The following is a 21212-nucleotide window of genomic DNA, read 5'->3' as shown; positions in this document are numbered from 1 at the left end:
ACAGATGTAACTGATAAAATCAATGACGTCTGCAGTGTTATCCTGCTGCGTTCTGTTGTCAACCACTTGCAGTGTCATTTTAACTCAACGCAACATATTTGTGCTCACCAAGTCCAAGTCCTCGTACATATTTAAGTTCAGGCCCTTCATGTAGACTGGCAGAGGGATTTTAACATTTTTCCAAGGAACACCTGACCAGATAGTACAGAGAAAACGCTTTGTATGCTACAACAAGTTTTGTCATGTTGTTTTTAGCATTCATCGATGATTAATGATATTTTACTGTAGATGATTGTGAAATTATTCAGTGACAAGTCAACGTGAGCCAAAAAATGTAATCTGGCGTCTCTTATCTCGAGGCTACAGAGGCAATGTTCTGTTTGGACTTCAGAGATGTGGCACACAATGACAACGTCACTGTGCACCTGCCACGGTTTTATTATTTAATATAAAAACTACAGAAAAAAAAATGTTCACAGCAGTAATTTAATACTGGGGGGACAGAGAACCTTTGCAGTACAAAAGGCTGACTCATGAATAACAAAGACAACTGCTGAAGCTTTTCCTTTTTTCCACGCTGTTTTCACAAAAATGCTAAACAAGAGAACGACCAGGACGCTGGAAAAAATAAATGAAAATAAATCAAATGTCACCTAATTCTCTGAGTAAACATCTTTACTTGAAACCTGCTAGAATTAGGCAAATATTGATGCAACATAACTGCTTTATAGTTACACATAATTTCTATGAATTATATATATTTTTTTACAATTTCTTTACAGTTGTACAATAAGTGTCATTTAACACAATTTAGTCTTACTATTCAATCCAGATGCTCGTTATTTGCTCACTGAAGCACATTCAGTACACTGTCTGGTTAAAGATACAATTATTTTCTATTGGTTCACAGAGAGAAGGCAAATGTGCTTTATTCCCCAGTATGGAGGATTTACCCTTTTTTACTCCTTCAAGGCACTGATGCAGGGCAGTCAGTCACTGTTGTCACTGGAGGACAGCCGGCGGATCTGCCGGACAGCGTCAGCCTCTTCGAGCCCGTCAAGGTCCGAGTCTGAATATGTGCCGTTACCTTTATGAATCTGAGGGTCATCATTGAAGTCTAAGAGTTCTGAGTTACATGATTTGAAAGATGTTTGGCTTTCAAGACTGAAACCAGATGCCTCAAGATTTGTATTAGTATTGTTTGATTCAGGTGAATCAAGGCTGTTCCATGATTTAGGATTCTTGTCACCATTTTGTGGCACTCTAGGACAGGAAGTAACATTATATTCTGCTCCGTTAGAGTCAGATTGGTTCTCCACTGTGTTCTCATTCACAGCGTTAAGAGTCAATGGCAGAGGAGGGTCTTTTCCACTCTCCTCACCTTGAACGCAAGGAGGAAAAGTTTTACTAGAAACGCCCCCTAAAGAGGAGCTCGACACTGGGCTGACAAATCCAACAAAGTCTCCACTGGAGCTGAAGCGAAGACCTTCAGCAGCTTCCCCGTCGGCCTTATCTTCTCTCCCACGATCTCCATCCGCAAAGCTTCCCGTCTGATCCTGCTGCTCGCTGGGATCAGGAGTAACAGCCTCGCTCTCACTCTGTGCCTCTTGGGACGTGTCATTGTCCTGGTTCTGATCTCCCTCTTGTGCAGCCGGATCTGGCCCTGCATCTCTCTGAGTTGGAGCTTCCGGGGCGTCGCCTGAAGCCTGGCTCTGACCCGGCGGTGTGGGTCGGACCGTTTGGTGGCACATGGGGCAGGTCTCCTGCACGTACAGCCACTTGCGTAGGCAGTTGCCATGGAAGAAATGTCCACAGTATGTGATCACAGCAGAGCTCATTTCCTGTAAGGAGAGACAGATTATCTGATTAGATTTCTTCACCTGTAGACCAGTACTTGGCTTAATGTAGTACTACAAGAAGAAGTAACACATCTAGAGTACTAGTACATGTACAACAAATATAACATTACATACATTGTAAAAACATCCTATATACCACAATGTTTTTTACACAATTAAAGAAATATCTTCATGTTTAACGTTTGCCGGATTAATAAGAAGGCCCACATAGTAAACAATTCATTGTAGACAGCATTTCACAAAGTTTATAAAGTTTCTCTTCACTCCACAACTCTTAAAAACACATAATTTCTAAGGGAGTCTGGGGATATCACAGTCACTAGTTTAATGATTTATCGAAACAGACAAACAACTGCTGCAAACATAGACAGGTTATGAGTGCCAAAACACGTACTCTAGTTTGCATTAGAGTAAACCACATGGAAATCAGACATATAATGGATTCTGCCAGTTATTGTGGCTACTTCTTCTTCTTGTTTTGCAGAGGACGTCAGTTGCGTAGGCGGTTCTTCAATGTGGCCCAGAACACATATGCGTACACATTGCTAAAAGAGTGTGGTCACAAGTGGCCCAGGCCTCTACTGAATGTGGTCTGAGTGATCAGAACTCGGATGTTGTTTTCTCACCTCTCAGGTTGTTTCTGTGCTGCTGTAACATCTGAATCTCCCCACGTAAGTCTTATACTATCTCACCTTTTTCTTTAAAAAAAAAGGATGACTAGCAAATAAATGACATCTTCTCTGCAACTGCTTTCTGTTATATCATCAAGGTTTTCTGTAGCTGCTCCCTAGTCATAATGTCAAGAGTGCAAAAAAAACAAATTAACCAGTTTTAAAAAAAAAACATGGCTGAGGGCCAAAGATTGTACCTAAACAGTGCAACAAGAGGTGGAGCTAAACTGGAAAAACAGGAACAACATGCCTCAAAGCAGTGGTTCTCAAACCTTACGTGGCCTGACCCACTCTTCAGAAGCTAAAAAAGTTCACCCCCCCAGCCCACAAATATTATGAATCTCTAACAATGATAGGGGAAGGAACTAATAAAAAAGTATCCAAGTTGAACTTTAGTGAAATAAATGTCAGCACAACGATACGAGCAAACTCTTGTTTATTGTCCCCACATGATCAGATTCATTCAAATTAGTTTCCCTCCATATTTGTCTCCTGTTCATCCACACCTTCCCCGTAAAAGCTCTATGCCTAGCCAGTCCCACTGTCTGAAAGATATATGCAATGTTAAGTAATGTACAGTATATACACAGCAGTCTCTTCCTACACTTAAACACACTGCAGAAGCCCTCTGATGACCTGCCTATGACGACACAGTCACAGTGTGACTAACCTGGAAGCAGATGGAGCAGACGTCGTTGTGTTCCTGCAGCTGTTGTGCTGTGGCTCTGGGGAGGGAGTTAATCTTCTTTGCTGCTTCCTGTCTGAGCAGGAAGCTCCTCCAGCCAGACTGAGCTCGGAGCCAAACGTTGAAGTATGAGTGGATGATGATGACAGAGGCGCCCATCCAGCTCCACTCCCCAAACAGTGACTCCCAGGTGCCGTACGCGACCACGCAGAGCGCCACCACGAACTCCAGCACCCTGCTGACGGCGTTCACCCAGTAGATCACTTCGTCCAGGCTCTCGATCGGGTCACGACGAAACAGCTCCACCATGAAGAGGGAGTAGATGAGCATAGTGCCAGTAACCTGAACAAATAGTAAACATTTATATTCAGAATATTATTTTTCTTTTTGTTATCTTTTGTTTATGCAATTATAACAGCTTTTATATTATTCTAACAGCATTTTTCTCCGTTTTATTCCTTCAAGTCTTATAACACATGTGCTACAAAGAGTAATCCAGCTTCCTTTCTTCAACATTTCACAGGAAGTCATATAAGGTCACTCGCTCTTCCTACCTGAAGGGAAGTTAACATGCAGCTGGACACCAGTATAAGAAGCCAGAAGTCCATGTGGAAGAACTGGGAGATTTTATAAGCCATGAAAACTGGGAAAACCAGCAGAAGCAGACACATGCTGAGGCCACGGAAGTGTTTCCACACACTCCTGGAAGCACAAAAGAAACCGAAATGAAGGGAATGAAGCAAAAGAGAACTTTTGAACATGAAGCATCTAACTTTTTCACTCAGTTAGCTTCATTTTTTTTCTCCCGAAGAGGTGAAATTCACTGTTGTGGCCGTTACCTGTTGCGCGATGCACCCAGAGCCAGAATAACTGGATCTGTTATCTCGATCATTGACTGCAGGGTTGAAGTCACCACGATGAAGAGGATGATGCTGAGGAGGAAGGTGCGCTGCAGTGCCTGCATGTCTAACAGGCCGGTCTGAAGAGCGAGGAGAAGAAGCGTGACGCCCTCAGTTACACCTCTGCGGACAAGTGGGGGAAAGGTTAAGTCATAACAGAGCAGAAGACTTAAATGATATTTAATTGCCATCCTAATGATTAAAGACAGTAAAGCTGCCTTGAGTGTTTGTGAGGAGCATAAAAGGGGGAGAATTTTCTGGGGTTTTTGTTTGTTTTGTTTATTCCAAGCTTTATTTGGGGAAGGGAATTTTCCAGTTGACTTTTTCCTGAGCGCAGTGACAAGGACTTTATTCTTGGAAATCACCCGAAATGTTTGTTGCCTCTATGTGACTTAGGCAGGGGGCGCCCTCCAGTGGTAACAAATATTATCCAAAAGCAGTTATAATCTCAAACATTCTACACAAAGACTATAAAACACTTATGCTGAAGAAGCTAAACTGACATAAACATACTTCAAGTGTCTGTAATAGATTTTGTTATGTACTCTATAACAACATGAAAGAATTCTACAGAGAATAATCAAAAATTTGCAGCCCTCTTTGACTCTGCTGAGCTTTACGTTTTCAGCTTATTATTTATTGCAACTTTACTGCTTCGGTTCACTCTTATCGCTCTCATAGGGTTGTTTTAAGCCTCAGCAGGCAGCTTTGTTAATCAAAAAAGCTCTAAAAACCCACTGTACACTACCTGCTCAGCACCAAAGAGCAGTAAGACACATTTGGCAAAGAACTGGTAGAGAACATAGAGGAGGATTTAGTAGCTAAACAGCAACATATTTCCCTCAGGAGTCAGCAGAGCCCCAAAACAGAGCTACAAGAGTGAATATTGAACCCACATTCACCAGGTGGACAGAAACACTCCAAATGAACAATAAGTTGCTCAGTAACTGCTGAATGTGGATATAGGCAACTGAGAAAACATCTCACCTGTGCATGACGTTCTCATTCTGAACAGCTGCATAACCTCCCAGGTAGAACTTGCATAGGTTGAGCAGTCCAAGAGCGAGATAGGACACCACGAAGGTCAGACCCAGAAGAGAGTACGGAGTGGCACAACATTCAGAGACACTGTAGGGTTTGAAAAACAAAGAAAACACCAAATTATAAAGAAAACATGTAACGAAGGAATAATGTGTATCATCCACAGAATGACATCGCACCTTGTGAGCAGGAAGAACATGATTCCCTGATGGCCTGCTGAGGCGTTGCCAGACATGGCATCCGAGCACAGCTGGACGATGAACAGCACAAACCAGAAGACACTGAAGAGCACTGGGACGGCAAACTGGTTCCACAGAGAGATTCCCACAGCCAGAAGTCTGTACAGCTCGATCACCTGAGGGACAGCAAAACCAGGGATGAGTTAAGGAGTGTAAAATCAGACTCAATCAAACAAAAACAATTACAGATAAGAGCCTGAGAAGTGTGAGCCCACAGCATATTTTTAAACAAATTCATTATAAAAAGAAAAGAAAGAAGAATTTCAAAATAAGAGCACCTCCAGCTGCAGCAGCTCTGAGTAGGCAGCCCTTACGAGACGATATGGCAGAAAGAGATGTGAGAGGAGGAATACGGTGATTCCTGCTCCAGTCAGTCCCATGGAGAATGTGTTGACTGTTAACAGGGTGGCGTGGGGAGCAGCACAGAGTCTGGCCAGCAGGGGGAGCATGTGAGCAGAAAACAACCACACCTTTCTGGTCTTCATCAGGAAGGCACACAGCGTGCTGAGAATAATCTGACCTGAACAGAAAATAACATATTGCATTGATATGACTGTATGAATTACTAGAGACACTGAGCTTTAAGCTGGAATTTATTTGGTATCTGTCAGAGGAGTAAAGAAACCAGAAAATGTTCAAATTTCAGTTTCATTATTAGAATAGCTGGTGATTAATCTAATAGTTGAAAACAAATTAATTATTCAATTAATCATCTACGCACTGAGAAGCTTAAGTTTCTGAAGATACCAAAAAATGACACATTTTACACATTTCAAGGAAATGTGTATGAAATGATGCACAAGACATCAACAATATTACCATTGATGGAAGGGTGGAGCCATAAACTTGGAGACATGTAATTTTCTAGTGGAAAAAGCTAATACAGAATATCAATCACTGTCAGAATAAAATGACTGGTGATGACGATTTTCCAACCATAAAGCTTGGAAAGGGTGGAAAACTGTATGTTAACAGGCCAAATTGCAGCATATTTATAGTGAAGCCCTAGGAAAACAAAATAGTCTATAAATATGAACCTTAATGACTTTACACCATGTATTTAAAGTTTGGTTTCAGGACTCACTAGTCATTGCAGAGACAAATCTATTGAAGGCCAGAGAATCAAGGTACACTGCTCCTTCATAACCGTACTGCAGCTCCTCACGAACATAATCCCTGTAAAATGTACAGAAATAAAACAGGTTTTATAATGTTTTGTGCAGTGTTTGTTGTTTGTTTATAGCAGACAGACGTCATTAAAAAAAAACACACACAGCAACACACAACTTCCTGAGGCTGCATTTTGCAAATTTTAGGTTGTTTTTTTAGGACTTTGTATCCTTCCTCAGAGGAACCAGCAGGATTTATTATGAAATATATTTTCTTAAATTAATAAATAAAAGAAATCAAAACAATTCCTGACATGACAAAAAAAGGTCAAATCTATAGAACTATTTCTCAGTTTATTTTAATTTTTTAGCTAATTATTTGTTTATTTATTTCTGTTCAGATTATATCTGGTTTGGTCTTTTTAAAGTAACACGCCTGAAGCCTTTAAAAGAAAACCACAGGCTGTTCTCAAGTTGCAAGACAGATTACAAATCGGGTAAGCACTAAACAACAGTGGCCTGAACACATGATACACTTCTCTGTCTCCTAAAATTAAATATCAGGCTGAAGGATACTGGGTACACAGAAGGAGGGACGGGAACTCTGACTGCAGCCAAGCTTTGTCAGGAAAGAAAACTGATCTAGGTACAATAAATCTAGCAGTCTGGGAAGTAGTAGTAGTAGTAGTAGAAGGAGGAGGAGGAGGAGGAGGTGGCTCTCACTTGGAAATCTGATGCCCCATGTAGAGCAGAAGGGCAGCGAGGATATGGAGGTAGAGTGTCACAATGTGCCTCAGTGGCAGAACCAAAACCACCACATTTATCAGATGACCTGAAGGCAGAAAGGAAATGTTTATGTTTCCTGTGATGGAAGAAGACAAGAGTGAAGATCATTGAAAAATAGGAAATACGCACTAGAAAGGCTCACAAGGTGGATTCATATCAAGCTCTGTCATCTGATCTGCGGTAGTTTGCGGTTTTTAATGTCAACCTTACTTTATTTATGCTGCCAAAACACTGAAATTACACAACTACACTGTGTTCAACTGTTGTTTAAGGTAATGGCTAGTGCTTCAGCTAAACCAAAAGTCAAAAATCTCAAAGATATTTTGGAGGGATCTTCCTTCTTGGAACTGTGAAGTAAACTGGGATCAAAGTCCTTTTATGTGTTCACTTACGTCACCAATAAAGCTGATTGTGATCATAGTTTCACAGTGAATTCTGACTAATGTCTGCCTTCTTGGGTTGGCAGTGTGTAGAGCTTAACTGAAAGCAGCAATGTTATGTGTCTTAGGCTTTCACAAGACAAATTAATTTAGAAAATACTTAATACAAATTGCAGTGCAGCCTTTAGACAGACAGTGGCTTTGTTGTTGAGGAGGAATCATTATTAAATCAGCTAAACCCCCGTCTGAAAACTAACCGCACAGGGAAACACACTGTCAAAACACACTACTGCATATGGGTAATATTTTACCACATGTATACTTACCAACGTAGTACATGTTCCAGATGACATACTTGTATTTAAAGAGCATGTCTTCATTTTTGGCCTTGAGGTGATCCGTCAAACCTTCAATGTCACATTTATACAGCAGGTCCAGCACCAGTATGCTCGGCACCCTGAGGGCAACGTTGGCCAACTCTTCCAGTCGAGGCATCTTTGAAACCAGCTGTTTATTGAGCTTGTGTGTCACATGCTGTTAGCTAACCCTTTCACTGTTTTGCTCGTCTTCTTGTCATCTGGAAAACACAAAGAAATACCTCAAGTTAGGCTCCTGAGAAGCACGCAAGGACTCCTCTAAGAGCAACCAGGCCGTGATTTCCTGCTTTAGCGTCAAATTCAAGCCATGAATCAACTCTAGAGAAGTGCAGCAGTGAGATTGTAATCTCAGATATCACAGTGGTAAAGCTTTTTGTAAGCTGGTGTGTGTAAAGTGACAGTGGTTCACTTACTTTGCACGGTGACAGACATCACAGCCGAACAGCCATTCGCTAGCTAGTTCCTGCTGCTGATTGTTAGCTTTCACAGCGACCAGCAACATGTTTTTACAGCACCGCGAGACAAATATTTAATTTATTCTGTAACTGCCGCTTGCCAGAGATAGTTAGATGTAGCCGCCATGGAAAGAAGTTAAATTAAATGGCTCAAATTAAGCGATATCTGGGTGAGTAAAGACACTTCAGATGCAGTGTTATGATTCCGCTCGCTTGCGTGGCCATTTCCCGTGTACACGTCATGGAGAAATGCACCAATCAGGTTCAGGTTCTTCTTCTTCTACGGTCATCAGGTTCAGGCATTCTCGATTTCAAAATAAAAGCTAGTACTGGTGCTACTGCTGTTATACTGCACTTTTTAGCAGCATGAGACCATCTGAGTTGCCATTTTTGTAAACAATTGAATTAAAAGTATCATAAATTAACATTCCTTGTGTTTTTCTAGTCAGAAATTATATGATTATATTATTCCTTTGCAGCACAATGGGGTCCCAAGATGAATTTGAACAACAAGATGATTAACTCACAGAACTTCATGTAGTTTCTGTACATTTTCACTGCAATAAAATTTGGGAACCACTGGTCTGATATAGTAATGATACATGTGCTATGTCACACAATGCTGCAAACTGGAGCCACAACCATCAGTCTTATTTTCTGGACCAGTTTCATAACTTCACACTTTGGACAAACAATTTCATATAAATGATTTCTTTCCTTATAACTTTTGTGATTAGATTTTGAACGGATACAGGAGAATAAAGATATCCCTGAACCTGTCTCAAGCATGAGACGCCATGCTGTAATGAAAGACATAATGTTTCACAGAAAAATCCAAATTTATGCATCCATCATCTTGTATCTGAATTTACAGAAGGTGTCAGACCTTGTTTTTGACATGTGGCATATCTGGACATTTGTTGTATTTGTGTCTTTCCTACCATCGTCCATCTGTTGTCAGCATTTGTCTGTTTTCTCTCTGTCCCGAAAGCACTGCACGGCTGTCGTCTCCACACAGACTCCTAATTTCATCCTGTCTACCCAAACAAACAAACTATGAAGTTAGATTCCCAGGACGAGCAGTTGAAATTACAATGTCGTTCTCATGACTGGCTTGTTAGGATAATGACATTTTGCTCCAAAGTGTAGATGTTAAAACTGTTATTTCTCAGAAAAAGAGATGACTAATATAAAGAAGGTGAATTTCCTGAGTGTGTGGGTGAGAGGCTGCATGGCTCTCTTCTTTGTATCTGCATCTAGAAAGGAAATGTTACTCATGTCAGGTTGTTTTCAGTTGATTTCACAAAGATATCATCTCTGTCTTACTTCAGGCACTTCTTACCTCCTTCAGATGATCAAGAAGATATAATGGCCTTAGTAAAGGATCGATGCTCTTAGAAACAAAACAGACACGTACTGTATTTACAGATATATGATAGATGTACAAGAGCTAATATCTTTGACATAAACAAACTACATAAGAGCGTAAGTGTACAACATTATGAGGTGTTTACACTCTGTTTAATGTCATCATTTCAACTGAACTGAAATTAAAATGGCTTTCTTGGTCACTTTTATTTTCAAAGGCAGAATTACTGCCATTAAGCTGAGCAGTAGTTTAAATATTTACACCAAGCAGAGCTGTATATGACTCAATCCTGAAGAAAAGATTATTAAAACGCTCTCAGAGAGACTGGCAGCAAGAAAATGAGCCAAACCTGGAAACACAAACAAAAACCGCATCACTGTATGGACTGTTTATGTAGACATGCTCACAGACCCTCTGGGAACAAGTCATATACAGCTTAGTGAGTGACTCCTTGTTTGTCTAAATGTCATCTTGCATTGCAACATTATTAGTTCTACCAGATGTTGACGGCCAAGTGAGTAAAGCTCATGGCAGAGCGACTTAAATACAACACAGATGTGATGGTTTGCTGACAATCTGCAAATATGTGGTTTGGATGGAAGCAGACAAACAGGGGATGATGTGTTCCCAGTAAGTGTTTGTCACTATTAAAATAATCTGTGTAAGCTGTGCTGCTGTAATAATTCTTTGGACAGGCCAATCTTGACACAGATGCATCTGGTTTTTATATTGTTATTAACATGGTTCACATTGTCTCGGGTCATGATTCAGGACCACAATAAGCTGGAGACGATGCTGAGTGAGTAAGAAGTTTCTCAGAGAGTCAGTGCAGAAGGGGGAAGCGGATGTGAATCATGAAAAATGAAAATCTTGTCCAAACAAAAAGTAGAGAGAGAATTCACAGTTTTGGAGCGACCTGAGATTGCAAAAGGCAGGATGTGCGGGAAATTGGGTTTTGAAATCCAGGAGAAAAAGTCAGTGTTATTAACAGGCAGCGTCAGCAACTCAGGACCACACACAATATATGTATATTGATGATGAAGGGCCACCAGACTCTAAAATCAAGATGAAAAAGGTGAAGAAATGTAAGCTGATCAGTGAAGAAGAGAAACTTTGAGGGGTTTGGTTTCCTCAAAAGTAAAGTCACTTTGTCAGATTTTACAGTGTAGATGAAAACTTCTGGCATTCAGAGTCTCAAAGTCTCTGGGCACCATGAAAGACTAAAAATAGAAAAATTCCTACTAAAGTAGAATAATAATCCCCCACTTAAGTACAATACCTGAATGAATGTACTTAGTAACTTTGCACCACAAGCTTAGGCCTATGTATTGATAAATAGGTCAGTGGTTCACGCACAACCCGCATTATGTAACTACAATTATGTCTGTTTAAAGTCACATTTTTTTTGCGGGACTCTGGCTGGAATTTCAGGAGGGAGGGTGAGGCAGGGGAGGTGGGATTGAGGAGGAGGAGGGATGTGGATGGAGGTCTGGCTCTGTCAGATCCACATAAACTGCTCTGGGAGTTTTTTTCCCCCCACTCTGCAGCAGCAAACAAAGAGGAAGATGGAAAAGTCATTGCTCGTGTTGGCTGCGGTGGTTTTTCTGGGAGGATTTTCAGATGCAGCTCTGACTGAAGATGCATCAACTCAGAGTTATTATTTATTAAACAACACGACGACTACAGCTGAGTCTGTCACCAAGGTTCACAGCACAGACAGACCGACTCCAACCACAGCTCAGACTACATTATCTACCACCACTGTCAGAGTCAAACAACTGGACACCAAAAGCACCAACAAAGAAGACAGCAAGGAAGAAACCAAGAAGAAAGAAGAAACAGATGTCAAGAAGACACAGGAGAAGAAAACTACACTGGGTAGGACAAAAAAAGGACAGTTTTCTTTTTACATGAGGGTGTGAGAATCCAGGGAGACTTCAAGCTGATTTAACCCAGTTATTAATGTTAATTAACGAAGCAGTTAAGTGCAATTAATCAATGATGCCTTCAGGGACACACAGAGCTCCTGGTATCTTCAAGTAGGCTGCTCAGATCTTTTACTTACAAAAGTAACAATACCACAGAGTAGAAATACTCTGTTACAAGTAAAAGTAGTGCAAATGCAAAAGTATTAGAAACAATATAAAGTAACTAAAAGTGCTCAATATGTAGAAAGGCCCTTTTTATATTGTTTATATTGTTTTGTAAAGAAACTAGTAAGTAAATTTAGTGGAGGAAAAGGTACATTTTTGCCTCCAAAGTTCATTTAGTAATAAATAAAATAAAAAAATCAGTCAATGAAGATCTTTCTCTTCTGATTTTAAATGTTTTCCCCAACACTATATAATGCACCTTTAAAGAAAAACAACCTTGACCTAAAGAGAACAAGCAAACTATTTTGCCCTGCCTGTACCAGTAGTGTTTATGATTAATAGGATTGTTATTGCCTCTTCCCAAAACCATAAAATACCTTCCAGCTGTGACTCTCGTCTCCCTGCTCTGCTGGACGTTTGCCTTCACTCTCTCTTGGCCCTCAGCTTTGTCTCAGATTACATTCGAACCCTCCTTGGATTCACTTATCTGCGGTTTCCTTTGGAGAGGGCCTCCAAACTTCAACTGAACCGGCGGATGATTAGAGATATTCCACATAACGGCAGGGACCTCTTGTTACATCAGCCGGGTGTTTGCTTACTCAGAGAAACCAGAAGGAGGGTTTTTAACCCCTCAGTATCACCAGACCAGCTCAAACACAAGGATTTTATCTTCTGTTTCTTTTCCTTCCAGACTGTCCTCCCCTCGGCCTTGAGTCCCTGCGGGTCGATGACAGCCAGATGCAAGCGTCTTCCTACCAGCGGATGGGTCTGGGTCCTCACAGAGGGAGGCTGAATATCCAGGTGGGTCTAGCTCTGGATCATATCTCAAACACAAAGTACAAAGAACAGCTTCTTATCTCCCCCGTATCTGCCTGGATGTTTACCCAGGAAAGGGGCACTCTGAGTCGGGTACATGGCCCCACATTCTCCCCCCTATCTGCCTGGATCTTTACCCAGGAATGGAGCTCTATGTGGCGAATACTATACATACATCCCAAACATTCCCATGGTTCTCTGGTTCTCCAGGGGTGTCAGGACATGGATGATTCCCGACAGCTGGTTCCCATAGGCGGGGGTAGAAGCCTCAGAAAGGGTCAGGTTAACCCTAACCTGACACAAACCTTGACCCTAACCTGACACAAACCCTAACCCTAATGGTCATCCAAGTCAGAAACTCGGCAAGATACATGATGCCTGACTTCTTTTACTTTATGTAGTGTTTTTGTTGTGAAATGTGCTGTAGCAACAGTGTTGTAGTCTTCATTTTCATTTTCATTCTGTTGATTTATGATTGATAGAAGTCTTTGTGAGCATGCCGTACAGGGCTCCTGCTCCTGTCTCTTTTTAGGTGTCTTAGTCTGTTAAATCAGCTGCTGTAGTTGCTTGTGAGGTTAAAAGACTTGCAAGCCTTCTTGTTGAGTACAGTAAAATGTAGAGCCAATAGTGCGATTCAACATCCCAGCCTCCCTCTTCATGTTCTGCAGTCTGAAAGCAATTATTTTACAATCAGGGTCAAACTCAAATCTTATGCAACGATTCAGACCGAGGCAGAGCCAGGCGTGTTTCGGTTTAATGGATTCTGCAGCTGACCTGAAAATGTCTGTGTAACATATGTTTGTAGTCTGGCATCGAGGACGGGGACCTGTACGACGGAGCCTGGTGTGCTGATCATAAGGACCAACACCAGTGGCTGGAGGTAGACGCCCTTCACCTGACGCTGTTCACTGGGGTCATCCTGCAGGGCCGAAACTCCATCTGGAGGTCAGGTAGTATCAGGAATCAAATCTGAAGAGTTTATGGTCCAAAATGTAAAGAAACTGACGCTAGAAACACAAAGCTGACAAGATGATAGCATGTTAACATTTTGGATTGTTTTTGGTCTTCGTTCCAGTTGGGACTGGGTCCACACCTACAAAGTCCAGCTGAGTAACGACTCTGTGAACTGGGAAACCTGCATGAACGGGACAGAAGAAGCAGTAAGAACCTCTTTTTGTGTTCTCTGATTTGAGGAATGTTTTCTACCGTGACCGTTGGACCTCACACAGATGGAAAACAAAGTTTGAGCCAGAGTGAAATATGTTTTCTGAGTAAAAAGTGAACCACTCGCTTACAAAATAACAGAGAACTCAAAATGAAAACAAATAAAGGACAGCAGGAAACTGGAGCTTGTGGTTGGCATAATAAACAGTGACCTTAATTGCCTCTAAAATGACAAAATTAAGATGTGTGATTTAAAGTTAAATACACCTTGATGAACCTTGAAACCTGCACCTAAAACTGAAGGAACTTTTTCTGTTCGACATCACACATGAGTGAGTTGGACAGTCAGATTTTTTTCCACTGTTTCCACCGCACTGTTTTAGTTCGTAAGGTTTTCACCAATGTGGTTATGTCTCAGTCCTGTTTGTTTGTCTGTTGGTCTGTTAAGATCTCAAAGTTCTGCTTTAAGGTCAAGAAACTAATAATTAGGTTTTGGTGCCGATCCAGGCGCAATTGTAACTCTTTTCCCTCTTATTATGAGTCACATCTGGAAAAAATGTCTCTCCGATTCTCTCCCAGTTTGTGTATTTTAGTGGAAATCCAAAGCCAAAAGAGTCTTCAGCTCTTTGAGACTGTACTTAACGCTGAATGCTGACATCAGCATGATAATACGCTCTTGATGACAAATTCAATGATTCTTCATCACCCTCTTCTTCATCCTTATTGCCTACTCCTTTTTCTCCGCCATCTTCTTCTTCTTCGTTTTCTTCTTCTTCGTCGCCATCTTCCTCTTCTTCTTTCTTACTGCCGACTTACAACCAATTGGAGCATTAACGCCACCAAATGTCATGTTACATTGTCTTTCTTGACATCAGCAGTGTTTTGTGTCCTTAAAGCCTGTAGGATTCATCTTCTGAGATCCGTGAATGTCTGTACAAAATTTAATGGGAATCCATCCAAAATATGTCAGTCTGGAACAAGATGGTGGACCGGCAGCTGCCATGACATTGTTAAACATGTCTTATTCTTTATTAAAATAACAAATGTAGGGGATTGTGCAGCCCTGGTGGTAGTAGGTCACCCTCTCTAATTGTTTTCTAGCTTTATGTGTAAATATTCCAATGTAATTTTACAGGGGATCCAAAAATGTTCAAACTAAAGTGTCACATTGAATTGCACAGATCTTCGAAGGAAACCAGAATCCAGAGACTCCAATCCTCGGACTCCTTCTTGTTCCCACCGTCGCCCGTTTCATCCGCATTAACCCTCAGACCTGGTACTTCAACGGCACCATCTGCCTCAGGGCGGAGATACTCGGTTGTCGAGTTCATGGTAGGAATAGAGCTCCGAGTATGTAAGATTCACAGTGACCAATATGTTGTAACACATTGAAATGTTGGCAATTATAAAAAGCTAGGTGGTCTTTCAGACAGCAAAAGGGAGTTAATGCTCTCTTTCCTCGTAGATCCGACTGACATCTACGCCTCAGAGCGAGAACTCGGATCAAAAGACGCTCTGGACTTCAGACACCACAACTACAAAGAGATGAGAAAGGTTAGAGTGATGAATGTCTGCAAGGCCACGCATGCATGATGAGTAACTTTGGTTCCCCCGAAGCCAATACCAGGGCTTTTACTCAGACTCAAGTTTTCAGATTTACTCAAGAGTTCAGATTTAACACTTTAAAGAGTCCAACTTGTCTTCTTAACCCTGAAGCTCATGAAGTCTGTGACCGAGGAGTGCCCGGACATCGCCCACGTCTACACCATCGGGAAGAGCTACATGGGCCTCAAACTGTACGTCATGGTGATCTCAGATAACCCCAGCAAACATGAGCTAGGTACGTAAGAGCAAATCAACCCTTCTTTTATTAATCGGGATGACGCTTTAAAGTCTAAAGTTTCTGTACCAGAAAACCAGAGTTCATAGAGAAGTTATCCTGACAGTGTTCAAACGAGTTTATACCGTAATTCTCCAGTTTCAAGAACCATGAAATCTCAGTAACAAGTTGTATATTAAAAGATTATTAAGGACAAAATGGCTTTTAAAAAGGATAACTGCAACATAAAAACTGCTTTATAAGACAAAAAACAAGCACATATTGCATTGATTTAAGCCATTTAATCCTAAGGGGTTTTCATTTTTTGCGGTGTGGCTGCTCAGGCCTGCGGCCTGGTTCAACATCCTCAAGTGTTTATACAGGCTTGGCTCTGAGGGAGGCTGAGGCGTCTCGTAGAGGAGGCCTCTCGTGTGTAAACAAACTGATAACGGGTTGAAATCGGAGACAGCTCTCTCTCCACCAAATAAAGACAGATTTCTGTGATCTTATCCTCAGATGCCGGGTTTTCCGGCCTCTACATCTGCCAAAAAGTTTAAATAAATTAAGTCAAGTGCAGTTTTTTTTCTTTTCTTCTCAGACAAATGGCATAAACACATCATTTAGATTATTTATATTGTCAACAACTGATTTAAATTTCAGTATTTTCACTGGTGCCAAATCCAAGAAGAAGAGGGGCAGCCAATGCAAATTTTTCTTATTTCCGAGTTACAAGAAGTGCCCCAAGAATAAAGTGTGGATATTATGTCTTTGGTGATTTAGCTTTAGAAGTGTCTGCCATCAAGTCTGGCGAATTCATGCATGATTATTGGCAAAGTGCTGACAAGCTCTGACACAATATAAAAAGTGTTGAAAGTTTTATCAGAGAGGTTCTTGATGTGCCTCCAGGACCGACACTCTGATCGAAACCAATAAAACACTGCAGGCGCTTGATGTAGAGTGTGACCCAGACAAATCTCTCAACGTTTATTACTTAGCATGCAAAGTAAATGTCTCTATTGTCTTTTTTGGCAGGTGAGCCCGAGTTTCGCTACGTGGCGGGCATGCATGGGAACGAGGCCCTGGGCCGGGAGCTCGTCCTCAACCTCATGCAGTATTTATGTAAAGAATACAAGAAGGGGAACCAACGTGTTGTTCGGCTGGTGACCGAGACCCGAATCCACCTCCTGCCCTCTATGAACCCTGATGGATATGAAGAGGCCTATGTGAAGGTCGGTTAACAGATATGTTTCTGTAGTTTCCCCCTAATTTGGAATAAATGTTGTATCTAGAATGCATTTACAGTATATTAATCCATCCATCTGTTGTAGTAATTAATTCTGTTCCTGGTTGCAGGGCTCAGAGTTGGCCGGCTGGGCAGACGGACGATACAGCTTTGAAGGAATCGACCTGAATCACAACTTTCCAGACTTGAACAACATCATGTGGGATGCTCAAGAGACGGCAGCAGATAAGTCCAAAGTCTCCAATCACTACATCCCCATCCCAGAGTACTACACCAAAGAAGACGCGATGGTAAGGATGTGTAGCTCTCTTCTAAAGTAGTAGAGTAGTAATATAAGTACTCATATCCAGTGTATGAGTACTTCATTGTTTTCATTACCTTAGAATGAGACTTTTATATCTACAGAGGGAGTGGCTTCTCTTCCACGGGCTCCACCATGTTTCTACAGTAGCCCAGAGCCGCCAAACCAAATACTGAGAGAGCCTTTTGCGTTTTTACTGGTTACTGTAGTTTCTCCCATATGCTTGATGAGAAGAGGTGTATTCAGTTGGTTGTAATCTGCAACCTCACCAGTAGATTTCACTAAATCCAACACGCTGGACCTTTAATCCTTCAGTTTATCGGTGCTTTATCGTAGGTAACTGGACTTGTTTCAGTTTCTTGAAGACGTTTCACCTCTCATCCAAGAGGCTTCTTCAGTTCTAACTAACTGGAGGGGAGTTACAGGCTTTAAACCCTGTGTGGGAGTGTCCTTACAGAGTTGTTAAGGACATGTGTGAGCTCTGAAGTTCAGTGTTGTTAGGGCCACTTGTGAGTCGTTGACCTGACCGGCCTTCATGTGGGATGTTTGGGCTAGTTGAGCCCAGATGTGAATGGCTGTTAAGCTGTCTGGGGAGGGAACTCAGTACTGCATTGTAGGTGGGTGAAAAGTAATGTCGTAGGCCACTTCCACCATGAAGCTGCATAACACAGAAATACGAGTAAAGTAGAAGTAGAAGTAACTCAAGATTGTCTTTATTGATGTAACAAGCAATACAGATCGCTGACTAAGTTTCGGGATTTAGATAAAGCGCCAGTGTGTAAGATATTATGTTTATTTGGCACCATCTGGTGGTCTAAGGAAACAATAACAATGTGGCAGGCAGCAACAAGAATCACATAACACTGTCTGAGAAGAGAAGGGGATTTAATGAAATACTGCCTTAAAGGACCTAACTCTGTTACTTTTAACGGTGACTGAGTGAGTCTCCAGGTCATTAGTGCATAAATGTAGGTCACACCGAGAGGCAGTTTTTGAGGGTAGTGTGTGAGGACGGTGTCAGAAGAGGAAAATAATGTTTCCACTGCAGCAGCAGCAGCATGCAAACCTCAGATCAGGAAGTAATCGGAGCCAAGAGAGCTGTGGTTTTCCTGGAAACATTGTCACTCAATGTTTGGTAACAGGTTGTTAAAGGTCAACACATGTTGAAACTCTGCCTCCAGATAACCAGGTATTTTAAACTGAAATACTCACGTTAAAAGTATTATTTTTATATTAGTTTTATTAGTGTCACAATGTTTTTCCCTCAATCCCAGGTTGCACCAGAGACTCGTGCCGTCATCAGCTGGATGCAGGACATTCCCTTCGTCCTCAGTGCGAACCTCCATGGAGGGGAGCTGGTGGTCACGTACCCCTTCGACTGCACCCGGGACTGGGCCCCTCAGGAGGACACCCCCACGGCGGACAACGCTTTCTTCCGCTGGCTGTCCACAGTCTACGCCTCCACCAACCTGGTGATGGCCAACCCCGACCGCCGCTTATGCCACTACGAGGACTTCCAGGCGCACAACAACATCATCAACGGAGGAGCCTGGCACACCGTCCCAGGCAGTGAGTCAGCTCAGAGTGAAATATGGAAACCAGCTGAGGAGAGTTAGTTCAGAAAGGCTGTATCATGCTGGTGGAGAGGATGTTTTCACAGATGATAACAGTTGAAAAATCAAAACTGCCAGTATATCCTTTCATAACATAAAAAAAGAAAGATACAATAATAATAATAAAATTGCATAGTGATTAACAGCAGACAGTTATCGGCGTATTAACTGATTACTGTCTGCTGTTAGCTGGTTAGTTCAGTTAGCAGTGGTATTATGAAAATGGACACGCTAGGGCTAAATGGTTAGCATGCTAACTTCGACAATACATAGACATCTTTGATATCAGGTCGATTTCTCGTTACTTTTTGAATGTTTCAAACATTTCTTACATATTGCTCCTTTAAGCAAAAGCAGCTAAATTTGAGGGTATAAAAGAACAAAATAAAATCATTTAAATAATCAAGACAGCCCCACCAGAGTGTTGACATGTTGGCTTGTGAATTCTGCACGACCTTGTAATTTGGTCCAAACGCTGCATCATTATGGTGATTGGTCAATTTTGCAGAAAACTTGTGGTGATTGTGCAAAATTGCCAGGTCGTGCAGAACGTGTCAACATCTCGATGGGACTGATTCGAGGACATCATGTTCTTCTTCTTCGAATGTTAAATTATGTATTTTATTCACATTTTTATATTTTACATCCAGCCCTGCAACTGTATTTATCTCTTCTTCAATAGCCTTTCATTAGTCTTCTTGGAGTAAATAAAACTAATAAATGTCTTTCTTATGTACGTTGTTCTTCGTCTTTCCTGCAGGTATGAATGACTTCAGTTACATGCACACCAACTGCTTCGAGGTGACGGTGGAGTTGTCCTGTGACAAGTTCCCTCATGCCAGTGAGCTTCCCGTCGAGTGGGAGAACAACAAGGAGTCTCTGCTGGTTTACATGGAGCAGGTCAGTCTGCAGAGAAAATTACACAAGTCAGTAGCAGCAGCAGCTGTAGATAGATCATTTTCTTTATATTTCTCCCATTTCCTGTTCCCTCAGGTTCACAGGGGGATTAAGGGTGTGATCAGAGACAAGCTGACCAAACAAGGAATAGCAGACGCTGTGATCAAGGTGGAGGACCACGATCATGACATCCGATCAGGTCTGACACTCGATTTCATTGATCTGTTGGTGCTCAATGAGTAACTCTAAGGAGTTACAACATTAAATTATAATTAATTTTGGCTTTATTTTTGTCTCCGCATCTTTTTGTTTCCTTAGCTGCTGATGGAGATTACTGGCGTCTCCTGAACCCGGGCGAGTACAAGGTGATAGTCTGGGCCGAGGGTTACTTCCCGTCCATGCGTCGCTGCCATGTTGGAATGGAGCCACGTGCCACCATCTGCGACTTCACCCTGACCAAAACGCCCATCCAGAGGCTGAAGGAGATCCGGGCCAAAGGAGGGAAGATCCCCCAGGACCTTCAGCTGCGTCTTCGGGCTCTGAGGCTCCGCAAGCTTCGCGCCAGCACCAAGGCCATCAACCGCCGCAGGGAGAGTCAGCGGGAGCAGCAGGAGCAGCGGAGGAGAGCTCGGTCCATCGGAGCCCGGAGGTCGCGAGGAGGAGACGGGATGAGGGGCTGAAGAAGCCTCAGAAACAAGCTGGATGATGGGTTGATTAAGTTCAGGACAAAAGGAGAAACCTGACCTCTGGGAATAGTGACGTGTTCCTAGTAAAGGGTCAGTTCACCCAAATTACAAACATGTATTTTTCTGCATAGCCTCAGTGATATGAAGACATGCAGACAGTTCATCTGGTGATTTTTTATCTTTCACAGAGATTTCTAATTCCACCAATGTGACGATCACAGATTTAAAATATTGAAACTGTGGTGTGTTTGGGTGTACTGACCCTTTGAGGCAGATTAAACTATGACAGTCATACAAACTCTTGCACAAGTTGACAGGATACTTAAAAAAACAGGGTTTTAATGGACATCTACACATCCATGGACAGGCGGACTGTTTTATTCGACATCATAGCTGATGACGCTGTAGTGATTGTTGCTAATCTGTAAGACGACTGAGTTGAGAATTTACCTGTCAGCTGGTCTGATATGTGACATGTTTTTTTTCTAACACTGTGTCTGTTTTTCTCTGACTAAAGTCCAAAAGGACAATAAAATCTCAAATAAATATGACTTATTTGTGCTATCTATATTTTAGAGTCTAGATCTAAATCAAATAAATAAAAATGAGGGGTCACAAGAGGACTGATAACAAAGGAAACGAGGAAAAAAGGCTACTGATTTGAAGCCTCGAGACTGGCATTACGGTTGTCGCCATCTTGTTTTTTTCGA

The 21212-nt window shown here is 41.9% G+C and overlaps 2 protein-coding genes across 2 annotated transcripts; one reads left to right on the top strand and one right to left on the bottom strand.

The window, feature by feature from the left end:
* Window positions 1-466: 466 nt before the first annotated feature.
* LOC311273708 (RING finger protein 145) lies at window positions 467-8726 on the bottom strand. Its single transcript, XM_084380916.1, has 11 exons — window positions 8460-8726; window positions 7996-8246; window positions 7227-7335; window positions 6479-6570; window positions 5673-5914; window positions 5335-5510; window positions 5102-5242; window positions 4055-4237; window positions 3770-3917; window positions 3201-3557; window positions 467-1841 (listed from the first exon to the last, which is right to left on the bottom strand). The coding sequence occupies exons 2-11, from the start codon at window positions 8162-8164 to the stop codon at window positions 990-992; spliced, it is 2469 nt and encodes an 822-aa protein (XP_084237042.1). The 5' UTR covers window positions 8165-8246; window positions 8460-8726; the 3' UTR covers window positions 467-989.
* A 2625-nt stretch (window positions 8727-11351) lies between these two features.
* Window positions 11352-21053, top strand: cpxm1a (carboxypeptidase X (M14 family), member 1a; the record flags this gene model as incomplete). The annotated part of the gene is made up of 13 exons (XM_084380970.1): window positions 11352-11748; window positions 12655-12764; window positions 13585-13724; window positions 13855-13939; window positions 15125-15275; window positions 15409-15497; window positions 15660-15783; window positions 16795-16991; window positions 17116-17295; window positions 18581-18875; window positions 19680-19819; window positions 19913-20015; window positions 20135-21053. The coding sequence occupies 13 exons, from the start codon at window positions 11352-11354 to the stop codon at window positions 20494-20496; spliced, it is 2373 nt and encodes a 790-aa protein (XP_084237096.1). The 3' UTR covers window positions 20497-21053.
* Window positions 21054-21212: the final 159 nt, after the last annotated feature.

The sequence above is a fragment of the Pagrus pagrus genome (genome assembly GCF_965226575.1).
Source record: "Pagrus pagrus genome assembly, chromosome: 18".
NCBI lineage: Eukaryota > Metazoa > Chordata > Actinopteri > Spariformes > Sparidae > Pagrus > Pagrus pagrus.
The sequence above is the reverse complement of the archived record's forward strand: the minus strand, read 5'-3'. Positions and strand labels throughout refer to the sequence as shown.